Here is a 12,085-nt window from a genome sequence, read left to right as displayed (position 1 = left end):
CCATCCGCAACACGATTTTCCTACAACGAGCAAACTCACACAAGGACCTGAATTCTAGAGAAGACCTGATCGTCGCAACGACAAATCCTTTCACTTCTCTTTCACTCTCCAGCAAGATGCCTCCTCCCAAATATGTGCCCACTGTCTTCTATGCACGCGATAAGTCGCCTTTGGAGGAGCACAACGGGTAAGTTCTTGAGCACCCTATTTCGTTCTATCAAATTGACATGCTTATATGAGAATCTTAGGCCTCGTGCTAGTATTGAGGGGGTTGATGAAGAAGAAGAAGAAGAAGAAGAAGAGCTCCTACCAAAAATTGTTTCTGACCTTGTGGACTATGAGAGTTGCGAAGAGGAATTCGATTCTTCGAAATCTGAACAGGACTCTAAGCCTGAGAAGCGCGCTCTCTATCCGGAAGATGAGAGCGATGAAGAAGCCGCAGGTGCAAAGGTAGCCCCTCCAGCCAAGCACCAGCGTCGCTCGCAAGTGAACAGTTCAGTCCCACCTCGTCGTTCTAAGCGTGTCGCATCCACTTCTAGCCTTCAGGGTGAGAATACTTCTGGCGTGGGGAAGGAGAAGCCCGTTACTGGAAAGAGAGGTCGTGGCCGTCCTCCAGCCAAGAGCAAAGTGACCAAAACTGAAGCAGTGCCGAAGAGAAGCCCCGGACGTCCTCCTGTCAGAAAGAAGGCTACACGTGGCGATTCTACTACCGAATGGGAGGTTGAGAAAATCATTGATTCGCAGGTTGATGCTGATTCCAAGGTACTCTACTACCAGGTCAAGTGGAAGGGTTTTGGCAACAAGGAGAACACTTGGGAGCCTAAGAAGAACCTGGGCAAATGCGACAAGCTCATCAAGGATTTTGAGAAGGAGAACTAAGGGAATTATGATGGTATGAGCCTTGAACTATTTGACAGCAATGGGAACTTTTTGGGAATGAATCAATTCTCTGGGCTATTTTCATGGGATAACTGCTAGAGGCATCTATCAAGGAAGAGTCTGGCGACAGTTGCTCTGTGGGAAGGGAACCGCGGGATTCAAAGCGAACGAATGGGGGCAGTATCTAGATGGAATTATCTCGATTGTTACTTCGAGGCAGCGTTATCAAAACCTTTTAGCATATGAGAGTGAAACTCTGGTGCTCTTTTATCGTCACTAGGCCCTCTCCCTTTGGAGGATACATAAAAATACAGCGGCTTCATTTATGCCAAATGTCATGACTGCAACATGTCTGATTGCTTCAGTGCTACACTGTTGCTTGGTTCAATTTTTTCGGCTCTATAACGGTTTAACTTCAACTGATGTCTTCATTCTTCGCTGAACAGAGTTGAGAAACCAAAAGCCGCTCCAGCAAGAGGAAGCAGACTTCGGACCAAGTTCAAAACTCCCCATCTCCCGATCAACGTAGCCACGTCCTCCTGTGAAGCATCCAAGGTTCCAGCAGACGCCTTAAACAAAAGGTCGTTTGTTGAACTCATGAAGATAACGGTGAAAGGAAGGATGGAGACCGTCAAAGCAGCACTGGCAGCCAGCCCCTTCCAATTACGGCCCTGCTGGTGAGCTGTATAGGCGGCGTACAAATAGGCGATTGCTGTTGTTCCAGCAAGTTTGGGCATAAGAGCGAATCCACGGTTGAAGAGAACCTGCCAAACGGAAACACCGGGGGGTCCTGATAGTTGAAGAGCAGCAGGGATGCCAGCAAGTGAAAGAGAGGCAATGAAACCTGGGGTTATTAGTCAGTGTCTTATGATCTGACTTTATAGTCTTACCAGATGCATAGGCTGAGCCAGTGATGCCTGTGGCAGTGGCCACGAGGGAAGGAAGGGGGATAGAGATGGGCATTTCGAATATAATCAGGTTAATTTAAGCTTCGTATAATATTTCAATTATCTTGAAAATCTACAATAAGTTGATGCTGCTGAAGTCATCGTCATATATATCGGCGAAAAGTGGAACCCCGTCCGGACCCGGAAACTCTCACGGACTTCCTGAGATGTCCGGTCGCGTCCTTGTCCATTTCCCGCATCATTATTGACCAAAGACCCTCGTTCTCGGATCAGGCCGATTGGTCAAAGGGCCTCTGTTATATCCTTATTCGGTTGTCGACCTCGCTTGGCTAAACGACAACCTTTCCCTTGCGAGCAACAAACCCATGTAGGGTCAGTTCTTGAGACTCGTCTTTGGTATCAGCTTCCATCCACGACGACACGAATTCGAAACCAGCCTTTTTAAGGACGTTTTGACTCGGGGCGTTTTCGCTCATTGTGACGGCTGAGATGCACTCCTGTTTGACATCGCCGTCCTCTTCAAGAACTGTGTTCTTGTCCACTGTGAGTTCAACTTCGTTCCTTGGCAGCGACCACCACTTATCGAGGTAGACTTTCATAAACTCAGACGCATAGCCTTTGCCCCAATGCTCTTTCAGAAAGATATATCCCAGAGCGGGCCAGCCTAGTTCACTCGACCATACGCAGGTGCCTCCTAATCCGATGGGCTCACCAGTCTCGATAAGTGAGATGACCCAATCGTGCCTCTCGACATCCTTTGGAGGTAGGCGAAGACTCAGGCTCTTTTCAGTTTGTTCCATCTCAACATCGGGACCTCCTTGCGACGACCATTTCATGCCATCTGGATCTGTGCGAAGAGCTCGAAGAAACCCGAAATCATCCTCAGTCATATGACGCATTGATAGACGTTCTGATCGAAAAGTGCTTCGTTCATGATTGGGTGGAAGTGGATAAACGGGAAGTGTTGTCTTGACTGTTACAAAGTCAATTGACGAAGGTTTTGTGGACTCCATGTTGAAAGTTTAGGGTAAGTTGAGTTGATTGAGGTGATTATCGTGAGTACGAATCTCTACAGTCCATACTGATCATGAGGAGCTCTAGACCTCATATATCTTCTATCTCCGTTATCACTCCGAGATCGTCTATACCAAGTCAAAGAATTGTGAGTCACGGGCTATCTTGACCGTTGACTATGAGTCGAATCAGCATGCTTCAATTTCAGGTGTGACAAAAGTTCCCCTCGGCACCCGACAACTGGGGCAATATTCGCACTCACTACGTATGTCTTCATTGGTGTCAGGCGACTTGAAACTTGAATCGAGGTGCGGAAACTCACTAACCCAAGACCTGCTAGAACTTCCCTAATCTATAATAACTTTATCTAAACAATTTCTTAGGTTCAAAGTCTCAGTTTCCAGCCATCCCCAAGCCCGTTCACGGTGTCTGGACTAACTAAAACCGTTGAGAGTTAATAAGGCTAGCCTCACTCAGCCTTAGGATTGCAATGCATGCTAATTTATGCAGGGAACTTGATAGGCAGAAAGGGAATCAGGGTCGAGACAAGAGACAAATGTCACCCATAAAAAATCTAAACGTCACTAAAGTCGAGTCGGGTGGGGCCGCGCCGGCACTTCCTCTGTCTGCTACAGATTGTCAATTCTTGCTGTTATTTGCTTACTTGTCTTGCTTTAAGTTAAACTTCAACGCATAGCCATGATTATTTGAGATAATCACTGCGGCAGTCTCGGTTTAAGTCATCAACATAATTATTTATATATTATTGGCCATAATCGCCCAGAATGAGCTCCCGCGAAGGTCGTCCGGCCAAAGTACTGAGCTGTTCAAACTGTCGCACACGCAAAATCAAATGCGACAAGATACAACCGTTATGCGGTCAATGTTCTCGCTTTGGCCTCGACTGTGTCTTTCCCTCAAGAAAACCAACAAGACGTGCTCCAAGGCCTCGCCAGAGTGAACTACTCGATAGGATCAGTCGTCTTGAGAGCATCGTCAACCAGGCTGACCCCGCCAAACTGAAGCAATTGGACGAGGGGGACATTCAGAGTCTCCAAGGCTCAACTTCACTTTCGGCAACGCTGGATAACCGCTGTGATGAATCTCAAGCAGTAGCAGCGCAGGCTGCTAATTTAGAGACTGGCGAACAGTATCTCGGTTCTGGCTTTTGGGGAAACTTATGTGCTGAGGTTGAGGGAATTCGACAAGCGTTGAATCAACCTTCTGAAGACAGTGATGATGAAGAAGAGGGCGAAAGCCCAGAGTCAGTAGATGTGGCATCTACAGGTCCTTCGGGCTTCTTACTTGGAAACTCTGATTACACATCGAGGCAACCGCTAATACACCCTCCACCGAATATGATGATACGGCTCTGGACGATTTACACCCGCAATGTCGATCCTCTCATGAAGATTCTGCATCGACCAACCATCAGCAAGCACTTCCAGGCTTATATCGAGTCACCGACAACACATACCTTCACTCCTGAGATCAACGCTGTCTTATTCGCCATCTACTTCTGTGCAGCTGTTTGCCTGACACCAGAATCGTGTTTGAAGCAGCTGGGCGAAAACAAGGAAATTCTCACAAGGCGATACCGTGTTGCGGTTGAGCGGGCACTCGCCGAGGCAGACTACCTCAGCACAACCAAGATCGAACCTCTCCAAGCCCTGACACTGTACACGAGCATGATGCGTGTGCACTTACATGACCGGACGTCTTGGGTTCTTACGTCACTTATTATCCGTATTGCCCAAGGACTTAATCTCCATCGCGACGGCGACGGTCACCGCTTTACACCGTTTGTTGCCGAGATGAGGCGCCGTCTATGGCATTTCATCGTTGTTCTCGATATCCGTGGCTCAGAAGACCGTGGTTCGGATGCAACGCTCACTCGATCAGGCTTCGATACCGCGGAGCCCACCCCCATTGATGATGACGATTTCGGACCGGATTCCATAGGTCCCTTGATACCCAAAACAACGCCTGCCGAGAATGTTGTCTGTTTGTGTACTGCTATGTGCTCAGGCATCTTCGGCTTCATATCACACCCACATTACAGCCCTAGAGGCGAGCCAGAACATTTCCTGTATACGGAAGAGGAGCTTATTTCTCATATACGTCAACTAGAAACCAGCTTCATCCATACTGCCAAACCTTCACACCTCCCATCTATCTACGCCTCTGAAATTGCTCGCATCGTCATTCTCAAGCTCTGGCTTAACATCCAATATCCTTTCACCGGCGGACCAGCTCCCGACCGACCCCGAGTTTCAAAAGAGACTATGCTGCGTACTGCGATCTCGATTATTGAGCTGCGAGAGCGTATGACGAAAAACCAGTGGGAAGATCGGTTTGCCTGGTGGACAGACACCTATGTGCAATGGCATCCTCTCGCAGTTGCATTGGCAGAACTCTGCGTACAGACAGAGGGAGAGTTAGTAGACAAGGCTTGGGTGGTTGTGGAGAGAACATTTCCATCGTCACGAGAGCACATTGCAGACACAGCGAAAGGTTCACTTTGGCGACCTATCAAGAAACTGCTCAAGAAAGCAAGAGCGGCGAGAACCGAAGCGCTGCTCAAGCGTATGGATTTTAACTCCAGCATGAACCTGGATCCTGCAACCTCTTTCATACGTCCTGCAATGAACAATATGGCTCAACCATTGCAGTATGGTACGAACCCGCAGATGAATATTCCTTCGTCGGGGCCAGGTTTGACATCACAGTACGACACGAGCAGCATGGATCCTTCAATACTGTTCGATTCACCAGAAACACTGAATCTCGACTTTGGTATGGGCTTGGAGCAAGGCGTGCCTATGGAATGGACATATTGGACAGAATTTTTCAACGATACACAGATAGAAACATCTCCGGGGAGCGGGACAGGCGAGTCGTCATAATAGTTCACAATCGGTAGTCTTTGTTACTTTTTAAATCCCAATCAATTGTTTTCACACCAGGCAGCATCCGCATGCTCAGAATTTTTGGTTCATTCAATGCCCGTTTTATTGAGCAAAGTCAGTTGATATTTCCATGATCCGTTGTAACACCCGCAGAGCCCAACCGTCCTCTAAACCGAAATCATTCTAAGCGAAAGTGGAAGGTCGCTTCGCGCTGAAGATCTTCTTGGTGTTCTCCTTGGTGATGCGGTGGGGGAGAGGGAAGCTGAGTCCCTTCTGGGTCAGCTGGCGGATGTAGGGTCGCTTGATGTCCTCGGTCTTCTCAATCTCGACAACGCGGAGGATCTAAATTTTGTTAGTATCTATGATGAGCAGCTGATCGACTGAGTTCGACGTACGTGGATGGACCTGAAACGAGCACGGTGGCGGGCAGCCATGTCGGAGTAGAGAGACTCGACAGCATCTGTTCGGGACAGCTCACGGTACTCCTTGTACATGTTGTGCGTGCCGGAACGAGAGTCATATCGGATCCAGATACCGAAGTTCTTGACCTTGAGGGGGTGCTTCTCGTGGATCTGATTATCCCAGTTAGCCTGGCCCATTGTTTTCCTTCATTGGATTATTGCTACGTACAGTCTTGACGCTGACGATCTCACCAGTGGCCTTCTTGACCTTCTTGAGACCGCGCAAGAAGTACCAGTATCGGGACTTGGCGACCGTCTCGTTGGGAGCGAAGATGGTCATGCGGTAGAGGGCGGGGGTAGGGTTAGCCTCGGTGGGCAAGTGGCGCCCAATGACCTCGTATTCCTGAAGACGGCCTGAAGACATTGTCAGTATTAGACGTTGCAGGTGATAGTTGTTTGTTGATGTGATGCCGCGAGCCGAGCCGGAGGATCAAATCGAAATTTCGAGTGCGTGGTGCTAGTGGTAAGTCGAGGTGTTGACGAAATTCGAAATTGGCTCCCCGATCACAATTTTGACAAGCCCCGCTTCAGCAAACACATAGGAAATTGTGTGAGCAGTTGTCGATGTTCTGTAGTAGCTGGGAGGTGATCCTTCGTCCTTCTCTCCCCTTCGTAACAAGTTGTGAAGAAATATCGAAATTTGTTTCTCGTCGTCATAATCCTCCGGCGGGCGGCATCGTTGCAATCGAGCGCATAAAATAGAAAAACTGCTTACCCATCTGTTTACTTGTCAGTGGGTTTCCCTGTATGAGTCCTGGTATGCACTTACGGTGACTTCTGGTGATTGACTGGAAGGTTAGTAAATGGCAAGTTTGCAAGATCGCAAGATAAAATTGTGTGCGATTAGGAGGGCAAGACAGTGGGTCGTACCTTCCGGAGGGCTTAGGCCCCGGTAGCGATTGGTCGACCGAGTCCCACTTCAGTAGAGCGTCACGTGCAGCTCTAAGGAAAGAGTTCTGGACGACGGTGGGTCCGATGGCCAATCAGAAACGCAGGCAGGCAACTCAAAGAAGTTGAGAAGGAGGAAGATGAGTTCAACGACAGAGTGAGAGGCCAGTCGATCGACTTGTAACATCACAAACTTCGGTAATACAAACTGGCGCCTATAACAACCGTGTCACTGGATTGTTCAGTCATTCATTAAATCGATATCGCTACTTTTGATTCTGCTCATGCTCAGTTTGAACTACGACCAGCACTCTCACTGAGCATACTGCGTGTCTAACACAGGAACCATGAACACCCTCTTCGATCAGTTTGCGGAAGCGCATTCCCAGAAAAATGGCTACAAACTCGCGCAAACATTATCGCCTGTTGCCCCGCCAGATGACCCTCATCGCCTCATGGCTGTATGGCGTAGTACGAATTCTCACAGCGTTAAGGGCGACATCAAGCACTTCGTCAAGAGTAGTACATCTCATCGGCGGAAAATGAGCCATGATGAAACGACGGGCTGGGTTGAGGTGTACACCTCATATTGGAAAGCTATTGCTGAGATCTTGGCGGGAGAGAGCGGAAAGGTACGAGGCTTTGTATAGGTGGCTCTGAGAGCATCACACTAATCCTTGTCATAGTCTACATGGACTAAAGTGTACGAGGCATGGAAGGAACTGACCTCCGTACTCATCCGCGGATACAACTCACATGGTTTCGAAGCGTGGACTATCCCTTCCCTCTATATGGTGGGCAAATACCTACGATTATTTGCGATTAAATCCGACGAGGAGCGCCAAGCGAAGACTTTTGATACTGGCCCTGGAGCCTCGTTGATATCGGACGATTTCGACCCAGAAACGGATAAGCAACTTCAGTTAAGAGACTGCGAAGGACACCTCAAGCGTATCTTTTCACTTTGTCTAAATGACAGGTATGGTCATCATAATCTGGCACGTTGATTTTGGCTGATTGTGTCCAGAGCACCCCTTGAGGAATCACGGAAATGGGGAATCTATTTCGTTATCAACCTTCTTTTCAAAACCTACTTCAAGTTGAACTCAGCTTCCTTGTCGCGGACTATCCTTAAGACGCTGGCTGTGTACAATGACAAGGGCGATATGCCGCCTTTGGGAATGTTCCCAAAGTCCCAACGAGTGACTTTCAAGTTTTACGAGGGAGTTTTGCTGTTCCTTGAGGAGAACTACAATAAGGTGAGTGTGCCGTCGCCTATCAATGCCACTATCTAATAATATTCGAGGCCGAATCTCATCTCAATGAAGCGTGGCAACTATGCCACAAAGACGCTCTCCGTCAATCCGAGTGAGTGGAGTATCAATATAAGCCGTGAAACATGTGCTGATATGGCTACAGACGAATTTTGACCTACCTCATCCCTTGCCGGCTCCTCACCAGTCATGTCCTTCCTACCAAAGCCCTCCTCGAGAACTATCCTCGTCTACAGGAACTCTTCCTTCCTCTGGCCAGTTGTATCAAGTCCGGTAACCTACAAGCCTTCGACAAGGCTCTACAGGATGGGGAGGCTGAGTTCGTCAAGCGGCGTATATACCTTACCCTCGAAAGGGGCCGAGACATCGCCTTGCGTAACCTACTACGTAAGGTCTTCATTGCTGGTGGTTTTGATGAACCAAAAGAGGGCGAGACAACTCCGGTCCGTCGTACAAGAATACCTGTAGCCGAATTCCAGGCTGCAGTTAGCATGGGAAGCGGTCATATGGTCGACCCGGATGAAGTTGAGTGCATGCTGGCCAATATGATTTACAAGGTAAGTTAACAGATCCTTCCTGTGGATAAGGCGCGGGCTGCCTTTCGGCTCAGCGTTACTTCTCTAGTCCAAAACAGTTGAGAGTTGTCGTTGGCATCTGCGTGGCAGTCAGTTGACTATATAATCGTCACCAAATTGCTGCCTTAGCCAAGTGTCTGCCTGGGGCATTCACGCTCTTTATCTACACCCCCTCCATCTCAGCCTTACAAATATCTGAGTCACTAACGTTTGTTTGTTTAGGAACTTATGAAAGGTTATATTGCACGAGAACGAGGCATTGTGGTTTTGTCTAAGAAAGGCGCCTTCCCCGGCACAGGATTGTGAGACTACAGGCTAAAGCCATTCGCTGAGACACGACTGATGGACGTATGAGAAGCTTGAGAGTTTAGTTGCATTTCTTAAACCAACGACGACTACTATAAGAGACTCTAGTAACATGGGGTAGAGTGGATAGACACCGAAACTGTCAGAATGACGCTGGCACCGACAAATCATAAACCATTTTCAGCTATGTCCGTTTTGCGTTTGCTTTTCAGTCCAAGCTCATGATTGCGCTCGTATGACCTCCTTGCTTGTTTAAGGTTATCTTTGCACCATTCACGCTTGAGAACAACACCGTGAACCACCCTTGCGTCTCGCATCTTTGAGCCTGCACCCTCGTCCTTGTTAGCCCTCAGCTGTTGATGCATCTGAAAAAAAAAAGCACATTCCCATGTATGGGTCTTCGATCGATAGTCATGGTTAGACAGCCCGGGCCTTTTGTCAAATGCGAGACGTTGTTGAGCACCCCACATTTCACACTCGCGGTTTGCATGGTTCGCTTGCTTCCTCGCAAGTTAGATCGCACTTATCCCACAGCGTGACTCACAACCGGGGATCTCTTCCGTCAGAAGCGACTTGTGTTTCACGATGTGTCTGGTCCTTGGCAAACCTTGTTGGACGCCCCATTTGACGTTCTCAACAGGACTTTTGGAATCTCACTGAAGCAAGAACAGCGAACAAAGCAATGCAAGACATGAACTGTATTTGAAAACTCGCTCTTTTCAAGTTCGTGAAAATGAGCGTCGTGAATAATGATACATATTTTGGCCCATCCATCTCAGATGACAGTCTTGGTATCCTCGGTACAAAATCATCGTGAAAAATCCAATATCACCCAACCGGCTCGCGTTCAGCGAAGCCAAGATCCAAAAACCCCTGTGCTCCAAAATGTTGAACCCTCTAGGGGCCCGTAAGAAGAATAGTTGTACAGAAAAGAAATGTCAACGCCAAATTTCAACCGTTAGAACTCCTTGAATAAAGCATCAATAAAAGCACCTGAACTCCACCCCAGATATTTCTTTAGTTTTATGGCATTTGTCAGTACTGTGAAGTCGACGCCTTGTATCGAAGAGAAAGGAAATTCATGTTTCATTAAAACGGAGCAGAAGCCACACAGTGAGGAATGTGCATTAAGAGAAGTGGCGGTTTGAGCGAGGAGTGTTTCTACTGCCTTGTTAGTGTTTGTTGCGAGATAGATATTGAGACTTAGGCTCACTGTGCGGTTGAGATGTCGTCGACATGGTTGCAAAGAGCGACAAAAAGATCAAAGAAAAGTTGAGTGCCGCCGTTGTACATCTCGAGTTGCATAGTACCACTTCGCTTGAAAGTGCTTCGTGAACGAATGATGAGTGCAAGATAGTGAGCTCGTAGCTTGGAGTCAGTATCAGGAGTGTTGGCATAGGCGTATCTTGCTGAAGCAAGTATGGTGCTGCACTGGATTCCAGATTCTAAAAAGAAAAAAGATCATCAGTAAAAGGATGAAAGGGGAGAGACTGAAACCTACGAAGTCCTTGCTTTCGCAGCGACAGCTTCTTCAACTCATCAAGTCCATACTTCTCCGCCGCACAGTAGATGACAGTATCCTTGAGAAGATCACCGTCGATGCCACGATGATAAACTGTGCTCTCGACAGCAGCACGCTGTTCTTCGCTAGCAGCTTCAAGTTCGTACGAGTTACGACGTTTGTTGTGAACGAGACGAGGAGTGTAGTCTCCCTTGTAGAGAAACTCAAGAACAGAGCTGAAGATCTCGGGCTCTTCGTCGGGAAGAGAGATGCGTTTGCTGGCGACGTCCATGTATCCATTTCGTAGAGCATTGTTGAAGAAAGGGCTAGTGGCAAGAACGTCTTCGTGAGCGGCAAAGAGACGTTGTTCGCTGCCAACTACGAGAGTGACGATGGGTGAGGCCATGTTGCTGAATCGTGTGAGTGCCGATTTGGGAATTGAAGAAACAGTGACTTACTTGTCCATCATGGTATCACCACTGGCACTGGTCATGGAAGTCATTGTTGGTCGGCGATGGCGGGACTCATGTCTTCGCTTGGTGATGCCACTGTCTTTGCTGAAAGAAGAACTCGATTTGCTGGCCTTGTGGCTTTTTGAGAAACTCTTGCTTGAGCTCTCATGGCGTCTGGAAGAGGAGAACATGTTGATGATTCCTGAGGGATGCTTCGGTAAAGATAGTTTTAAATTATTAAACGATGGGATCGCTGGGTTGTTTTATACTCGTTGGGCCGATAACGAGGTGGACGGCGAAGCAGGCAGAGACAGAACGAGGCAACAAAAGAATGAGGCAGATGAAAGAAGACGCCGGAAGAATATCGTTGGGTATTTTGGAAAATTGAAACCTACCTCAGGTTCAAATAGTGATTGGAAATGATCACTCTTCTGATTCGTCTCAGGATACAAGAACAACTACGAAATGGGAGAAGACACACCATCTTTATAACTTGAGATGGATGCCCCGTGCGGAACAGTACGAGATGGGCTGCCTGATGCAGTGCTACCCCCGCTAATGAGCCATCCATTCCATCCATTTCTCCTTTGCATGAGGCGAGTCAGCCCCGTCGGTGGTGATAGGTAGTGGCCCAGACGCGTGTGCTAAGGGTGTACGTGTAGAGTGGAAAAGTGGCCGCGCGATATTGACGCCAGAGCACGTGACGCAAAAAGAGTGTTTTAATCAATTCAAGGGCGTCCGTTGTTAAAATATGAGCAGGGGTTGAATGGGAGTCACAGAGGAAAAGGGGCTGGGAAAAGCAAAAAACAAACGAAAGCATGGACTTGAAAGGTAAGGGGGCCTTGTTAGCGGTTTGACTTAATTGAAGCCGACCAAAGTCTCGGGGAGGGCATCCTAACAAATTAGGTACAGGTACAG

The 12,085-nt window shown here is 48.1% G+C and overlaps 7 protein-coding genes across 17 annotated transcripts; 3 read left to right on the top strand and 4 right to left on the bottom strand.

Moving 5' to 3' along the window:
* Positions 1-116: 116 nt before the first annotated feature.
* FOIG_00285 (uncharacterized protein) lies at positions 117-1,095 on the top strand (the record flags this gene model as incomplete). The annotated part of the gene is made up of 2 exons (XM_031196361.1): positions 117-187; positions 249-1,095. The coding sequence occupies 2 exons, from the start codon at positions 117-119 to the stop codon at positions 877-879; spliced, it is 702 nt and encodes a 233-aa protein (XP_031072128.1). The 3' UTR covers positions 880-1,095.
* Positions 1,096-1,307: 212 nt separating this feature from the next.
* Positions 1,308-1,616, bottom strand: FOIG_00284 (uncharacterized protein; the record flags this gene model as incomplete). Its single annotated transcript, XM_031196360.1, has 1 exon — positions 1,308-1,616. The coding sequence occupies one exon, from the start codon at positions 1,614-1,616 to the stop codon at positions 1,308-1,310; it is 309 nt and encodes a 102-aa protein (XP_031072127.1).
* Positions 1,617-1,980: 364 nt separating this feature from the next.
* On the top strand, positions 1,981-5,853 carry FOIG_00282 (uncharacterized protein). The gene is made up of 3 exons (XM_031196358.1): positions 1,981-2,814; positions 2,889-3,263; positions 3,312-5,853. Exon 3 carries the CDS (start codon positions 3,587-3,589, stop codon positions 5,705-5,707), a length of 2,121 nt encoding a protein of 706 aa, XP_031072125.1. The 5' UTR covers positions 1,981-2,814; positions 2,889-3,263; positions 3,312-3,586; the 3' UTR covers positions 5,708-5,853.
* Positions 2,117-2,800, bottom strand: FOIG_00283 (uncharacterized protein; the record flags this gene model as incomplete). Its single annotated transcript, XM_031196359.1, has 1 exon — positions 2,117-2,800. One exon carries the CDS (start codon positions 2,798-2,800, stop codon positions 2,117-2,119), a length of 684 nt encoding a protein of 227 aa, XP_031072126.1.
* On the bottom strand, positions 3,461-7,041 carry FOIG_00281 (60S ribosomal protein L20; the record flags this gene model as incomplete). Of its 4 annotated transcripts, XM_031196356.1 has the most annotated exons (5): positions 3,461-6,052; positions 6,106-6,282; positions 6,341-6,525; positions 6,887-6,890; positions 6,941-7,041. In XM_031196356.1, the coding sequence occupies 4 exons, from the start codon at positions 6,888-6,890 to the stop codon at positions 5,894-5,896; spliced, it is 525 nt and encodes a 174-aa protein (XP_031072123.1). The 4 variants fall into 4 exon arrangements, with proteins under 4 accessions (XP_031072123.1, XP_031072122.1, XP_031072121.1 ...); XM_031196355.1 differs by having other exon boundaries at positions 5,474-6,052; positions 6,341-6,890; XM_031196357.1 differs by lacking the exon at positions 6,941-7,041 and having other exon boundaries at positions 5,894-6,052.
* Positions 7,042-7,163: 122 nt separating this feature from the next.
* Positions 7,164-9,441, top strand: FOIG_00280 (protein CSN12). 2 transcript variants are annotated; one of them, XM_031196352.1, is made up of 6 exons: positions 7,164-7,691; positions 7,746-8,038; positions 8,087-8,318; positions 8,366-8,427; positions 8,479-8,890; positions 9,131-9,441. In XM_031196352.1, exons 1-6 carry the CDS (start codon positions 7,407-7,409, stop codon positions 9,212-9,214), a joined length of 1,368 nt encoding a protein of 455 aa, XP_031072119.1. In that variant the 5' UTR covers positions 7,164-7,406; the 3' UTR covers positions 9,215-9,441. The 2 variants fall into 2 exon arrangements, with proteins under 2 accessions (XP_031072119.1, XP_031072120.1); XM_031196353.1 differs by lacking the exon at positions 9,131-9,441 and having other exon boundaries at positions 7,170-7,691; positions 8,479-9,023.
* Positions 9,442-9,897: 456 nt separating this feature from the next.
* On the bottom strand, positions 9,898-12,081 carry FOIG_00279 (uncharacterized protein). Of its 7 annotated transcripts, XM_031196346.1 has the most exons (5): positions 11,649-12,081; positions 11,174-11,598; positions 10,716-11,125; positions 10,428-10,659; positions 9,898-10,375 (listed from the first exon to the last, which is right to left on the bottom strand). In XM_031196346.1, exons 2-5 carry the CDS (start codon positions 11,356-11,358, stop codon positions 10,342-10,344), a joined length of 861 nt encoding a protein of 286 aa, XP_031072113.1. In that variant the 5' UTR covers positions 11,359-11,598; positions 11,649-12,081; the 3' UTR covers positions 9,898-10,341. The 7 variants fall into 7 exon arrangements, with proteins under 7 accessions (XP_031072113.1, XP_031072112.1, XP_031072115.1 ...); XM_031196345.1 differs by having other exon boundaries at positions 11,174-12,081; XM_031196348.1 differs by having other exon boundaries at positions 10,428-11,125.
* Between the last annotated feature and the right edge of the window lie 4 nt (positions 12,082-12,085).

Source organism: Fusarium odoratissimum, assembly GCF_000260195.1.
Source record: "Fusarium odoratissimum NRRL 54006 unplaced genomic scaffold supercont1.1, whole genome shotgun sequence".
Taxonomy (NCBI): Eukaryota; Fungi; Ascomycota; class Sordariomycetes; order Hypocreales; family Nectriaceae; genus Fusarium; species Fusarium odoratissimum.
Note: the sequence above shows the minus strand (reverse complement) of the source record. Positions and strands in the feature narration are given on the sequence as shown.

Coding starts and splice junctions, on each gene's coding strand:
- FOIG_00282 (XM_031196358.1), top strand. CDS start 3,587: ATGAGCTCCCGCGAAGGTCGTCCGGCCAAAGTACTGAGCTGTTCAAAC.
- FOIG_00280 (XM_031196352.1), top strand. CDS start 7,407: ATGAACACCCTCTTCGATCAGTTTGCGGAAGCGCATTCCCAGAAAAAT. Junction 8,428..8,478: donor GACGCTCTCCGTCAATCCGA/GTGAGTGGAGTA, acceptor ATATGGCTACAG/ACGAATTTTGACCTACCTCA. Junction 8,891..9,130: donor TGGCCAATATGATTTACAAG/GTAAGTTAACAG, acceptor TTGTTTGTTTAG/GAACTTATGAAAGGTTATAT.
- FOIG_00279 (XM_031196345.1), bottom strand. CDS start 11,358: ATGTTCTCCTCTTCCAGACGCCATGAGAGCTCAAGCAAGAGTTTCTCA. Junction 11,126..11,173: donor GGTGATACCATGATGGACAA/GTAAGTCACTGT, acceptor CACACGATTCAG/CAACATGGCCTCACCCATCG. Junction 10,376..10,427: donor GACGACATCTCAACCGCACA/GTGAGCCTAAGT, acceptor ACAAGGCAGTAG/AAACACTCCTCGCTCAAACC.